The sequence below is a fragment of the Stomoxys calcitrans genome, chromosome 1 (assembly GCF_963082655.1).
Source record: "Stomoxys calcitrans chromosome 1, idStoCalc2.1, whole genome shotgun sequence".
NCBI classification, from domain to species: domain Eukaryota; kingdom Metazoa; phylum Arthropoda; class Insecta; order Diptera; family Muscidae; genus Stomoxys; species Stomoxys calcitrans.
In genome coordinates, this window is record NC_081552.1 from 131,947,318 (window position 1) to 131,962,528 (window position 15,211).

General features: G+C 37.5%; 1 protein-coding gene across 1 annotated transcript; it reads right to left on the bottom strand.

Annotated features, from left to right (window-relative positions):
- Window positions 1-9,543: 9,543 nt before the first annotated feature.
- On the bottom strand, window positions 9,544-14,676 carry LOC131994340 (uncharacterized). Its single transcript, XM_059361167.1, has 2 exons — window positions 13,222-14,676; window positions 9,544-12,938 (listed from the first exon to the last, which is right to left on the bottom strand). Exons 1-2 carry the CDS (start codon window positions 14,008-14,010, stop codon window positions 12,903-12,905), a joined length of 825 nt encoding a protein of 274 aa, XP_059217150.1. The 5' UTR covers window positions 14,011-14,676; the 3' UTR covers window positions 9,544-12,902.
- Between the last annotated feature and the right edge of the window lie 535 nt (window positions 14,677-15,211).

Sequence of the window (15,211 nt, forward strand, 5' to 3'; positions counted from 1 at the left end):
CGAATTCATTGCGTTTAAGGTGCATATCACAAGCGTTGATTCGGTTTGTTAAATGAATTTCTTTCAATACATGTGGTACCCAAATATCAAGCTTTTTCACCAGTCCAAGACTTTTTATGTGATAATGAACGGTTGATTTTGGTATATTTAACTTCTCTCCTATCTCACGCTCAGTTACATGACGATCCAATTCGATTAATGCTTTGATTTGGTCATCATCAACTTCATTTGGCCGACCGAAAAATCCGCAATTACTTTTTGAGCAACCCAATATATAGCTTCTATGCCAAGCTTAATTGAAATTAGTGTATAACCTGATATAGTTCCCATATCTGCCATAGCATTGAGAGAACTAGAATTATGCAAAATGGTAAAAGTTAAAATATTCTTGACAAAATAAGATAGATAATCTTATATATAAAAATCAATTTGTGTTTGTTTGTGTGTTCCTTATAGACTCAGAAACGTGTTTGGGGGGCCGCCTCTCCCCAAAAACATCCCCCAAAGGGGACAAATTTACGACCGGGCTCAAATGAAAGGTCTTTGGTAGTAAAGCACGAATCTGATATCAATATTCGGCAAAAGTGTCTATGGGGCCACCCCACCCCCACAACACCACCCAAATAGGAAGTATTTGCTGACTATTGCAATATGAGGCTCAAATAAGAGGGTATTTTTAGAGTGGAATACCAATCCGATTTATATTTTCAAAGCCAACTCACTGAGTGGCCGCTCATACCCCAAAACACCCCTAAAGCCGGTCATGTTTGCCGACTATGGAAATATGGGGCTCAAATTAAAGGTATTTGGGAGTAGACCACGTATCTAGGGGACGTCCCACCACCATAACAGCCCCCAAATAGGACGCATTGGCTCACCAATATAATTTGGGTTTTAAAGGGAGTGGAACTAAATATTTATAGTTTTTAGGGTCAATACCCCAAACCGGACATATTTGGTAACTTCTACAATAAGGAGTTTAAATGAGATTAGAAAACGAATTTGATATCCAATTTCGGGGCTAATGGCAATATGGGGTTCCAATAAATGATATATATGTAGATATATGAGAATAGAGCACGTTGCTGATTTATTTTCCGAGCTTAGTGTTTGGAGGACCACCCCAATCTCCAAAACACCCCTAAATCGGGCATATTTACCGACCATGTCAATGTGGAGCTCAAATGAAAGGTATTGGGGTTAGAGCAAGAATTTATACCCACTTTCGCGACCAATTTTCTGGGGGTCTTTGTCAAAATACCCCACAATTAGCAATTTTTAACTGACCATCGCAATATGGGGCTCAAATAAAGGTATTTGGGAGTAGAATACGAATTTGATATCCAACTGCAGGACCATGTATTTAGGGCATCACATCCCCTTCCCCAAAACACCCCCAAAGGGTAAACATTTTTCGACCATGCCAATATGTGGCTCTAATGAAAGGTATTTGAGATTAGAAAACGAATTTGATAACCTATTTTGGAGCCATGTGTTTGGGGGACGCCTAATCGTGTAAACTCCCCTAAACCAATGGCAATATGGGGTTTAAATAAATGGTATTTGAAAGAAGAGCACGATGGTGGTATTTTTTCAGTGCCAAGTATCTGAAGGACCACCTCATCCCCAAAAACACCCCAATATCAGATATCATGAGAATATCGGGCTGAAATAGAGTATTTTAGGAATTTAGTACACCTTACAGCCAAACTTAAATTCGTAGACCAATAAAGATCATATGGGATTCAGATAAAGGCAGTTATATTGATAAACTGTTAGTCAAGCGATATACTATTTTCGTAGCATGGTTTTTCACTAAAAGCAAAGCTCCTTTATTGTCGAAAATAAAAATTCCAAGGAAATTTTTTTTTTCCATTTAAAGTAAAAGAAGGCGCAGCGGAGCGGGCCCGGGTCAGCTAGTAATAAATAAATGTGAGGGAGCCGTGCAATAAAAACTATAGTGCTGTAATTTAGAATAAGTTTTTCAATTAGTGCAATATTTTAATATTTTTCATAGTCAATGCATTAGTATCAACTGCTGTCGTGGTATCAAAATTGTGCAATATTCTGCCAAAAAAGACCAACAATACAAAGGGAAAAATGTTTATATGTTTAATGGTATGAATTAGCTAGCGTAGATGAAAGTGGGTCAGCTTTGACCAATAATATGAACATGGATTTGTTTCATTGTGGAATATTTCAACACAATTTCAAATATTTACATACATATATGTTTATTGAACGCCTCAATCGTGCAATAATATTGTAATTGTATAATAATTTTGAATAGTGCAATATTTCTAACACAGTCGCCAAAAGAAAGTGATGGATATTCTAATTTCGATAGAACAAGTTGCGTATGTGAGACTGAGTTGACGATTGGGATATGTGCAATATTTTACGAAAACTGCAATATTATATCAGATCGTGCTATAATATATAAACGCGGGCAATATTCCATAAACACTGTGCAATAGTCCACAACAACGTGCAATATCCTATGTATGCAGAAACACCAGTGCAATATTTTATAAACGCTGTGCAATATTCTTTGTATGAAAAAACACCTGTGCAATATTCTTTGGCAACGTGCAATTTTTCGTAGTGGTAACCCGTAACTCAACGAAATTTACAAAATTCAAACCAAACTCAAATAATGTATGGGGATGCGGGTTATTTCCTTTTTCCTCTTTATGTAGTGCAATAATTTAAACGGTACAATAAATTAACATTTAGTTATTAAGCCACATGTGCAATATTTTTTTGTTTACTTTTTTTCCTTAGCGACCAGCTTGTGAATGTTAAAAAAAATTTAAACTTACCTGTTGTTGCGGCAATTTTAAACATTTATTCTCTTCGTCAAATTTGACAATATCTTTTAAAATTGTCCTGTGTTGTTGGCTTTTAACTATGTATGTATGTACGTTAACTAGAGTGATTGGTTTTTTCTTCGTGTTTCTTCTGATTTCACAACTTTCTTCTTTTTTAAATTTTTAATGACCTTTTTCTTGCTTTACAAATAGTATACATAAATTAAAGCACATTTTTCTTTTTAAATTTTGCACTTTTCTTTTTTTTTACACTATTTAAATGTTAACTAAATTCTTCTTCTTGCAAGTGTGTGTCTGTCTGTCTGCCTAAGTGCTTCAGTGCATCTTCTTCTTCTAAGCTCTTCCTTCATTCGCTGTTGGCATTGGCCTTTCCAGTTGCAGTTTAGTTATTTGTTCTCTTCTTCAATACCAATCTAATGAGAGAGCTAATATTAATCTCCGTTCCCTTATACACTGTACGAAACGATCGTTGATCTTTGGGTTGTATATAGAACCAACTATACAGAATCTTATGTATTTGGTATAAATTATGTACTTTTTCTTAGGATCTTATTCCGTTATATAGACGTCAAACGACTTTCATTTGACTATAACGGGATTTATGGCAACGAGCAAAATAACATAAATTTTATGCAATTTTCAGAGATGTGTAAAAAATATGTTTGAAATGTGTCCAACACATGAGGACAGACAGTAATAACACTATGGGACACACACACATAAGGTGATTTATAGTCTCTTCTTCCTCGATGTCCCTACAGCTTCTGCAAAAGTCGTTGCTGGCAACCTTCAGTCTGTCAGCATGTTTTCCGATTAGACAGTGACCTGTTATGACGGACACAATGATTGAGACGTCTGTTCTAGCCAATGACAGCAAAGCAGTAGACCTCTTCAAGTCTAGATGAGGCCACATAGTTTTGGAATGCTCGCAGCCCCCTTTGTGACCATCTATCATTCGTTGCCCTTCGGGCCTGGTGCTGAAAACTTATCTTACATGTCATATCCTACCCACAGATTCCAGTGTCTCTGGAGTGTGTAAGGTAGTTCCTAATTTCGCAAGTTCGTCTACTTTAGAATTCCCTGAGATATCCCTGTGACCCGGCACAGGTGAATTTTGAACTGTTCAGTCATCTCGTTGAGAGATCTGAGACAGTCGAGGGCGGTTTTTGTGTTCAAAAATACGTTCTCTAGAGATTTAATGGCTGTCTGAGAAAATATTTATGCCAATCGTCGTAATGACATTATATCTTAGCCATTCCACCAATTCCTTAATTGCAAGGATCTCTGCTTGATACACACTGCAGTGGTAACCTCTTCGATATGACCAGTTTTAGATCTTAAGGGGACACTCCAAAGCCCCTCTGGTCGTTTAGTTTGGAACCATCCGAAATGAAGTCTATGTAACATCTGTTACCAGGGATATCGTAGTTCCAATCGGTTCTATCAGGAATAGTGGTACAGTAATTTTTATCAAAAAGCGGCACAGGTAGGGTATAATCCACACTGCCTGGAACATCGGATATTGTATCGAGTATAACACATTGTCCGTGGCCGCCACATGATCAATGAGAAAGCTCCCTTAACCTCACGGCAGCGGTCGTTGCAATTTGGGTAGCCACAATGTCCAAAAGCATAAGATGTAGCATTAAATTCAGTGCATCAGATGGTGTCGTCTTCAGTGCGGCTGTGATGCACAAACAAGCCATCCTTTGGATCCGGTTAAGTATTGAGCAGTAGGTTGATTTTTGAAGCGCCGTCCACCAGACCACAGCACCATATAGCATAACAAAATTGACAACTACAGTATATACCCAATGCATGACACGCGGTCTAAATACCCAACTTTGCCTATGACTCTTTTGCAGGTGTATAGGGCAAGAGTGGTCTTTCTTGCTCTTTGCAAAATGTTGGATTTGAAGTTCAATTTCCTGCCCAGCAAAACACCCAAGTATTTTGCGCTTTCTGTAAATGAAACATTCTCTCCATCCAAGGAGACAGGTTCCACTGAGGGTAACTTGTATCTCATACTGAAAAGAACTGCTGCTGTCTTGCACGGATTTATACCCAGACCACTTTCGGTAGCCCACTTTGCTGTTGCACGTAGAGCTTCCTGAAACTTTCCAAATGCAAAATGCAAATTTTGCCCATGAACATTCCACTAAGGAACAGGGGCAAACTTCTCACATATCAATGAGTGCAGTCCGATTCAATGATGAGGGGCCTCCTTTTTATAGCCGAGTCCGAACGGTGTGCCACAGTGCGACACCTCTTTAGAGAGAAGTTTTACATGGCATAGAATCTCACAAATGTTGCCAGCATTAGGAGGGGAAAACCACCGAGCTCGCCAGGAATCGAACCCAGGCGTTCAGCGTCATAGGCGGACATGCTAACCTCTGCGCAACGGTGGCCTCCTGAAACTTTCCCCTAACCGCAATTGCCACGTCATCAGCATATGCGGCCACTTTTACGCCTTTTTCTTCCAGAGACAATAATATATTGTTAATGGCTATATTCCAAAGTAGAGGAGACAGTACACCTCCTTGAGGTGTTCTTCTGCTGACCCATCTTCTTAGATCCACAAACCGCAAGCCTGCTGTAATGCATCTTTTAGTAAGAAAGTTATTAATAAACTTTCTTACGGTAGAGTTGATGCGTAAAAACTCCAACTCCTTCATAATTGACGTCGGTTTTACATTATTGAAAGCACCTTCAATCTCAAGAAATGCTACGATTGCATATTCCTTAGCCGACTAGGTCGTGAAGGGCTGTTTCAGTGGATTTGCCTTTGCTATATGCATGCTGCTGCCGCGACAGGCGATCTCCAGGAATCTTTTCCCTAAGCTATGTTTCTATCAACCTCTCAAGAGATGTCCCCATCGTGTGGTGCTCTTGTGGCTTTTACTCTGTTGAAGAGATTTCTTCAGTCCTTTCTCAGACCAACCAGTTCTGGGGTTCACCATGGTGGTCGCTATTTGTCCCTTGGCTTGGCACTAGGGCATGCTGACACAAGCGAGTCATTCAGGACCTTCGTGATCCGCCCGATCCCTATGTCTATATCCTCCGTAGTTTCCACTTCCTTTTCTAACCTAGAAGGGACAGTGGTGTAGAATTTGTGCCGAAATTTATCCCAATCCGCCTTTCTTCTGTTTAGCCGAGGGACCACTACTCCAGTATTTTCTCCAAGGTTAAAATTAATATAACGATGATCAGAGAAGCTGTGGTCATCCAACACTTCCCAGTCGCATATTCTTCCACTTATATCTTCCGACACAAAGGTAATATCTAATACCTCCTGCCTGTTCCTAGTAATAAAGGTCAGTTTATCCCCTTTATTACAAATTGCCAGATTGCTACTTATAATATATTCAATAAGCAGCTCACCTCTTTCGTTGACATCCGAACTTCCCCATATCTGGTGATGTGCATTGGCATCACATCCTATAATGAAGCTTTTCTTCCCTACAGAAGCGACTTCAACCAGCGACTTAAGCTTTGAAGGTGGAATCACTGAATCGTGTGCCATATATAGGGAAGCCAGCCAGTAATGAGACTTGTTTATTTCAAGGGTGGGTACTACTAAATCTTCAGTGCTTAGCGACGTAAGAAGAAAAACATTTAGACTACCCTTTGCAAGAATACAGGCTCTATCTTAGTCCACGAACAATTCCTGCACACACACATGGATCCTGGATAAAAACCACGTCAAATCCCCCAGCCATCAGGAGGACCTTTAGTGCCGCCGAAGCGGCCTTACAATGGTGGAGATTTATCTGTAGAAACTGGACCACAGTTAGGATTCAGAATTTTCACCACTGTTGTGTTAGCCTCGTCTTCAGACTCCACAAGGAGTTCATCCTCACAAGATTCGTTAGAACTTGCCATGATGAGCTTCTGTACGCATCCAGGGACAGGTGAAAAAGCTGTGGAACCACTCTTCCTCAGGACACTGGGCACTTGCAGTGTGGACGATTTCTCCTTAGATTCTTCGCTAACTGCTGCTGCCGAAGTACTTTCTGAGTTCCGTGCTTCCCCGCTGCCGCGCACTTTGAGCCCAATCCAACTTTGTGACCCACCCACACAGGGCTTGTCGGGTCCCGTTTCGATTCCATCCTCTCCTGTCTCGATTATGGCAGGAGGATTTTCAGTCTTCTGCAATACGCCAGACTTTAGCGATATGGTCGATAGTTCCTCAGCCAAGTGTTCATCAACAACTATTGAGTCGTCTCCTGATTCCACAACTTCACCGCTTTTATAGACCTTCAGATTCAACTTGTTGAATCCGTAGGATACAACCCCCTCAGACCTGTTGAGGTCTGCTAGACAGCCGGAGTTTAGTACGAATACTGAATGTCTCCGGTCACCATCAGCCTCATCCAATCTACCAATCTTCCAGTCGGTGGTTGAAAGATAGGGATTACATTCCCTTAGTCTTCCAAGTATCGCTTCAGGATCTGAGGGTAACCATGGCAAGGCATCCACCATTGGTCGAGAAGGGATATTTTCCTTCTTGACTAATTCTGGTCCTAATTCTAATCCTGCACCTGGTCAGATCTCACCAATCTTTTTTAGCGCACAATGATACATTTCAGTTCGGTGCAGTTTCCGAAACTAGACGTGTAGTCTTTGGAGTAGCCTGTGCGGCGAATTCCCGAGCCCAATTTATGTCTCTCCCTATCAGTGAGAGTCTTAGGATCATTCGCACTAAACCTCTCAATAAACCTGAGAGCGATGCGTCGTCTATTATTCCAACCTCTTAAAGAGCGTGTTGGTTTTCTGGGGAAGGCCGATGGCCTAGGCAAATTATAGGCATGCGAAGATAGAATAGGTTTGGCCTTGACCTTAAAACTCGAACCAGGTGTCTTCGTCAAAAGCCCCTGCTGACCAGTCGTTTGTCGGCTAGATTCAATAGCAGACAACATGCTACGGGCTGATACCACCACCACAGCTGTTAGGTCTTTGGAGTCCATTCTAAGCCTTTTCCCAGGCTCTAGATCTGCCGCTCCACTGGAAACACTCGCAGATCATCAACCGCCTTATGGATACCTTTATCGCAGCTATCCTTGAGTGACTTACATTTTTCTTCCAAAAATAATGACCTATTACGAGTTACAGGAAAATTCTTGCGGAGTAAAATAACATTACGTCCGCTCCACTCAACGGTTCAAACAACAATCAAGTGTATATGTAATGAATGCAGCCTTTTGTCTTCTTAAAGAAGTTATTTGGTTTCACTTACCGAAACGATGACACACAACTAAGTATGTTAGACACTGCAGATGGGATTTACCTCAATTGATGGTTATCTCAGTGAACGGTTTCGATGGACCATGAACAGGAGTGGGGTTTTTCCAGTAAGACGTGAAGTGAGGTTAGAGTGGCTGTTGCGTTGAGAAAAGAAAGGCGGAATTCCCTCAGTCGATGTTGTGTGGACTGTAATATTATGCGGTTAACTAATCTTGCTGCGGTTGTAGAAGAAGTGGCAAGTTCATTATTAAAAGAATTTCGGGTGAACTTACGTACTAAAAATGGCTTTAAATTAGAAATTCACAATAGGTACATTTAGTGCTAATATATATTTCCTTACGTGTTACAAATTTACAATTCTCAATTTGACTTCATATACTTTAACTTATTCTACGATAGATATGTACTTAAATTAATCTTTCCATCCCGGTTTACTTAATCTTTCCATCCCGGTTTACGTGTACCACCGTGTTTGCCTTCAAAAGACTTCTTTGCTGGAGCTTCTTCATACATTTCGACAACTGACCTAGCCAACGCGTGCAAAAAATGTCACGAAAATATTTTTAATTAAAAAATTATTTGATATCATTAATTGAATTTTGACTTTTTTCAATGACGATCGTGATTGAAATTTTTGTCATTTTCAATTAAAAAATTAATTGATTCCATCATTTTTCAATTGAATCAAAATGTGTTTCAATTACGAACGTGGTTGAAATTTTCAGTTAAGAAAATAATTGATTTAATAATTTCTTTATTTCAATATTAATGTAATTGAAAATAAGTATTTTTCAATTAAAAAATAATGGCCAAGACCCCTAACTTTTTTTTCACTCAATTCGTTCGTCAATTCATTGAAGATCTTTCAATCATTTTTTAATGGAATCGGAAACTTTTTTAGACCCTACAGCACTGTTATGACTATCGGTTTTTGAAAAAGTCTAGCTGCTCAAAATTTCGATAAATACTCTTTATATATAAAAGATAAAACTCCCCCAAAAACAGTCTTTCGACTATCTCTTTAAATTTCTAGTCGCAATTCTAATCTTATTAATGGCAAAAATATGTATATTAATGGCATAACGCCTTCTTTAGCATCGATCTAACTATAATATATTCTAGATAAATGTTTTTCTGTTTGGTTTATTTCCCCAATGCATGTGATTCCTAAAGTTACTGCCTCGCTACTCTGTCTTTTAACTCGGAAAACAATATTTTACATTCCAAACGTAAACCTCAAATTCGAGTTCCAGGAGTTTTTCATATGTGAACCATGTTGCATCGAAATCGAGGTTGCGCCCTATACAGCTCGCTTTTCGCAAAAATTTTAATGCAACATTTGAATATTTTCAATATTTGTTTAAATTTTTAATTGATCCAATTAATTGGATATTTCGAAAATTTCAATCCTTTTTTAATTGGATCAATTAAAAATTATGTTGGCCTTAGAATATAATAATCTATTGCTAACATATTTTGTATAATTGCTCTCCGCAGTCTTGCTGTGAGATGTACATGATCGAAATATCCCTCTGATATTTCGGTCAAATTGTCTTTGTAGGGATTCGTTTATTTTACTAATTTTATCATCTGGATAATAAATTATCAAGTCATCTGCAAAGGCAATTATATTATCTACTTTCTCCATAAAGACAAATATACATACATTAAGAAGGACTGAGAAGTTCGCGGTTCCTTGTTGAAGGCCATTCTTAATTCAATAAATTTTTGTACTCATATTGTCTTAATGATGTACCTGAAATCTGCGGTCACTTATCATATTGTATATAATAATGATCAGCCAATTCGGAAACTTGTAACAATGTAGTTTGTATATCAATGCTTTTATCCAGACTCTATCGAAGGCCTTCTCCATATCAATAAGACAAGCTCATGTACAGTAACCTTTGTTCCAGTTCCTGTTTAAAGTTGATGTCAATGCGTGAATAGCATGTATCGTTGAGTGTTTGTATTTGAAACCAAATTGTTTCTCATTTATCAGATTCCCTCGATCACAGAATTTAGTTATAGAATTATTAATACAAATTTCCTGAGCTTTGCTTATTTTGGGGAGGAGGCTTATGGCTCTAATATTTCTTATATCAGAAATATCTTTTCCTTTCTTAGGCAGGATGATGACCTGCTGTTTTCCAAATGGATGGAAAATGGGCATTATTAATCATATTATTAAACAAGCAACAACAAGCAGATATTATTACTCTAAGTAATTTCTTAAGCATCCAACCCTGATGAACATTTCTCTCTGATATTTCGGAAAATATATATGAGATCTTGGAAAGTAATGAAAAAAAAAGTCTTTTTATGGCTCCTCTAATCCATTAGAAGGAAAATGATCATTAAACTCTGTTATATGATGCCCATTCATTTGTAAGTCGTTTTTCAATTCTAAAAAACTATTAAAGTAATTAGTCACATGTAAATGTGAGAGTGGTAGGACTCAATATATGCACAATATATATAAAGTGTCTGGTACTTGTGCATCATTTCTAATTATATAAGCTCCCGAATTTGCCTTAACAATAGCCAGATCTGCCACTGATAGAGTGCGCTCAAGTCAGTTGTGTCTTTTTACTATAGTCAAAAGTCTGCTTTTTCAGCGTGAAGTTTCTTTACAATTGCATTAGATATCGCAGGTAATCCAACCCTTTTTTCAGTCTTCGGTTCCTTTCATAACTATTACACCATTTAACCTAACAACATTATCCTCAATTTCTGAATTCAGTAAATTCCAATTATTTGGTATCTTATCTTATTATTACCTTTATAAATTTCCTCCAATCCGTCTTTCGTACAGATCTCTAAGGCATTATGGTCACTGTCATATATAATAGACTTAAGAAAATTCGTCGAATTATTCTCGGCTTCTATATGAATTCTAGAGTCGGCAATACATACATCTAAAAAAGGGCAAAGTTGATGCAAGTTATCTGCACCGAAACTCAATTTCATAATCTTCTAGCCATTTTTTCAAATGTATCGCTTTTGTGTTGTTAGACTGATTTACCCAATCCTCATTTTTGCAATTTAAATCTCCTGCTTAAACATAAAAATTATTCAAATTTTGAAGGTTCAAGCTGTGAAACACTTTGAATAGATCGGATTTCAAGTTATTGCAATTGTTTCTTGCTGGAAAATACGCAGCGATTATATATAAGTTCCTATCTCTATAAAAAATACCTCTATTTTTATTATAGAGAGATGCTAATGTCTTCAACAAATCATTTTCATGCGAATGTCTAATGTAATCCTTTATCAATATCGCGGTAACTCCCCCTCTGGTGGCTACTCATTTGTCTTTTCTTATTATTTTATATCCTTGAAAACTTAAGTTATGCCTCGAGTTCAATTTTGTTTCGTTCAAAAACACGATATCCGGTCTATGCCTATTAAATAGTTTTTGGAGGTCGTATCGTCGACTAGTTTTAGTAATCGAATTAACATTTATATGAACAATCTTAAGACATTTAGATCCGTTGAAATTTATTGAATTTAACAATGACATTACACATCAATCATTGAAAAAAGAGTATCAATACGCGTGGCTTAAATCTCCAATTGTTTCTATAAACCACAACCCACTAAGATTTATGAACATATTTTTTAATTCAATCATGAAAGAATTTGGTATTGCAGAATTTATATAATGTTCTTGTGGCATGTTACTTTTTTACCTTATTAACAAAGCCTATACCAGATTCTGTGTTAAAACTACCTATATTATATTTATTGTTATTATTTTGTTTTCTATTTCTAAGCTTTTATTGAAGATATCTGAAAAATTCGCAGACCTTGTTTGATGCTGGGTGACCGTACTTTTTGCAAAGTACGCAGCATAATTTTTCTCTTTGTTCAGCTGAAACTGTATCTGGAGCACATTTTCCCTTTTCGTGAATTTTATCGCATTTCACACACTGCTGTGGTAAATAGCATTTTTCAGCGCTGTGAAAAAAACCTCTGGCAATCCGTTTTTTATAAAAGATGTTAATTGTTTTGACTCCATATCTATGATATTAATAGGTGATATTTTTGTTGTTTGTGATTTGTTCGGCCAGGCATTGTTTAAACTTTGAGCAGCTGGTTCGTTGTTACTATTATTTGTTTTGTTTTGATTTTTACTTCTTATGTTAGTTGGTTGATCTGATTGCTTGTACTCTTGCCCATGTTTTTCAAAAACGCCAAGCATTTGATCGTCTCGCTCAGTGACATTCTCAATGTCTAGCATTGAGTAATAATTCGATCTGAATTGTTTTAGGTGAGTTATTGTACTCATTGTTCTGCTTTTTCTCTTTCTGTTTTCGATAGAGGTGTTTGAGTCAATGTTAGTCACATGGTTATTATCTGATAGTTGAGCATGATGCTCATGTATTTATTTATCAAACGTAATTTGATTATAATGTTTCTTCCCCAAAAAAGAAAACTTCAGTCACTTAGGCTTAAAAATGGCTTATATCCACTATTTCACACCAAAAACAAATTCCGAGCACCATGCGACGTCTGATTAATTGAATAAACAATTTTTTTTTAATTAAACATTTTTTCAGTCACATTTTTCGATTCATTTTATGATTGAAACCGATTTTTCTATTTTTCTGTGTATGCTATCGTCGTCATCCAGCTCGTGGTTCATACGACGCATATATTCTCCATTAACGCAAACTGGTTTATATATTTTACGATTGATTCAGCCACGTCTCCGATACACACACTATATCAATATAAGAGTTCTCCAAAATAATCTTGAATTTGTCAAGCTTGTTATTCAGGCTTTGGGCATTAATATGATAGATATTTAATCCCTTATGTTGCCTAGACAATATCCTGATCATATTCGCCGTTGTATCTCTAGTATTAGTTGTAGCAGTCATATTTAAAGAAGTAAAAAGATTTAATTAAATCCTCAGCAACTCGGAAGATGATAAATGTTATGGGTGAAGATAAATTAATTTTGATAAATGATAAGATACTATAATAAAAGTGTAAGAAATGCATGGCAAAAGAACTAAATATAGGATAACATAAATGACATGAGATTAGTTGTGGTTTATGAGATGATGTTAGTATTAGGATTTTGTGTGTGGTTAGTATGACGAAACCCATTTAAAGCATCAGAATTTTCAATGCATACCGGAACGTCGCTGGGATCACGCTTCACATACACTAGTCCTTTGAAAGTGTAAGCTGAGTGTAAAAGTTTCTTTCTTTTTAGGGAGAGGGCATCTTGTAAGATTCTATAATTTGAATTCGAAATGTTTTCATTTATATAGAACTGACATGTTGAGTCAAATCCAATCAGGTTGAGAGATAAGGTGGTATTGTTTCTCTTCCGAAATTCAGATAGTCCTTTCAAAAGGAAATTTTTGTCATACGGAGACATCAATGTAGCAATAATTACTCCATCCGGTGAATTTCTTTCTTTAGTGTTGTTTCTGTTTCTTAGCCGGTGTATAGATTTGAGTTTTGGAGTCGGAATATTACAGCTTGTGCAGATTTTTGTGAAAATGTTATTTAGGTTTTCATTTTCATTGAAAGGGATTCCATTTATACGAAGATCTGCAGCAACCGGAGCATTTTCTTGACGTAAGACTTGCAGTTGGATCTCTTTTAATTCCAGTTTGAGCACATCGATTTCACATACTGCAGTCTCTAATTTCGTAACTCTATCACTGATATCAGCAATGTCTGCACGTAACTCGCATAATCTTTTGTCCAGTTCATTAAAGATTCGGTTTTCAGATTCTTTTAACAATGATTTCATACGATCTTCGATTCTATCGCTTAGCTTCTCAGAACGGTCATCCAATATCTGCATCAAGCGAAGTGGAGAGTCAGAGAGCCTTGGTGTCTTTGTGATGTTAGCAACCAATGTGCGGTGTAACACGCTATTACGGTTCCTCTTGACTGCCTTGGAATCCATGCTGATGCTTTCATTAGGGTCGAGGGGCCGTGCAAAATCGCCTGGATTCGAAGATTGGGGTATTCATCTTTCTTTTTTTTCTCGATGTAGGTATCGAATACAATGAAGAAAATTGTTTTTATTGGGGTTGAGCAATTCCGTGATAGGTGTAACCAGGTTTGAGTTTTAATTATAAAGACCCAACAACACAACCGAACGACACAAGGTAAACAATACTTTCGCTTTGAGCCACTGTAGAATTTAAGTTTAACGGTCAAATTACTATTGTGAATTATGTTTAAGCGGCTTCGCAATTTATATCTGACGTTTCGCTTGACACTTCTCTTTTACTCTCACAGTCAGTTCTCTAATGTGTTTTATCTTCTCACTCGTTGTTCTTGTAATGTTACTTGTTTGTAATTTCGTCTATTTTACACAAAAATAAATTGCAAATGTTTGTAACACATAACACTTTCTGTTACTCGAATTTGATTATTATTGAACACAGGGTGTACCACTTGTTGAATTTGCTTTTATTTGTATCTTTTTGTAGTTTATGAACAGAGTATGTAGTGTTTTATCAGGAGCTCAAATAAACACGTCGACACGCTACAAGTGATACCCGCACATTTATACTCAGTTTTTAATTAAGAGCCAGTGCCGCCTGTTATTCTTGTTGTAGCAGTTTGTTGTGTTCTGTCTTTCACCTCTCTGCGACTAAGATTGGGTCCGTCCAGAGGGATCTGGATCTGAGTGGAGTGGGTCTGGCTGGACAGTTAAACAGGTGACATGTGTTGTGTGGTCTCAATCGGGACATACATCTTGCACGTCGGCATCAATACTTGCTCTGTAGGAGTTGGGGCGGCTGCATCCGCCGGAACCTTATTGACGCAGAACTATTCTGGTTTGCCGGGGGAGGTCAATTTCTTCGATTCAGACATGCCGTTTGGAGCCGTTTCTGTAGGGAAGAAGAGCCTCATCGTAGCAAATGATGCTAATGCACCTTACCAGATATGAGGAAGTTCGGATGTCAACGAAAGGGGCGAGCTGCTTATCGAATACATTATAAGTTGCAATCTGGCGATTTGTAATGGTAGCATTTCTTGACATTGAAGGTGCTTTCAATAATGTAAAACCGACGTCAATCATGAAGGAGTTTGAGTTTCTAAGCATTAACTCTACCGTAAGAAAGGTTATTAATGACTTACTTACTAAAAGATGC

What these genes read in the sequence shown, in the direction of transcription:
- LOC131994340 (XM_059361167.1), bottom strand. Translation starts at nt 14,010, where the DNA reads ATGGATTCCAAGGCAGTCAAGAGGAACCGTAATAGCGTGTTACACCGC. An exon ending in GTGATCCCAGCGACGTTCCG is followed by an intron (nt 12,939 to 13,221) that starts GTATGCATTGAA and finishes AACTAATACTAG; the next exon opens with AGATACAACGGCGAATATGA.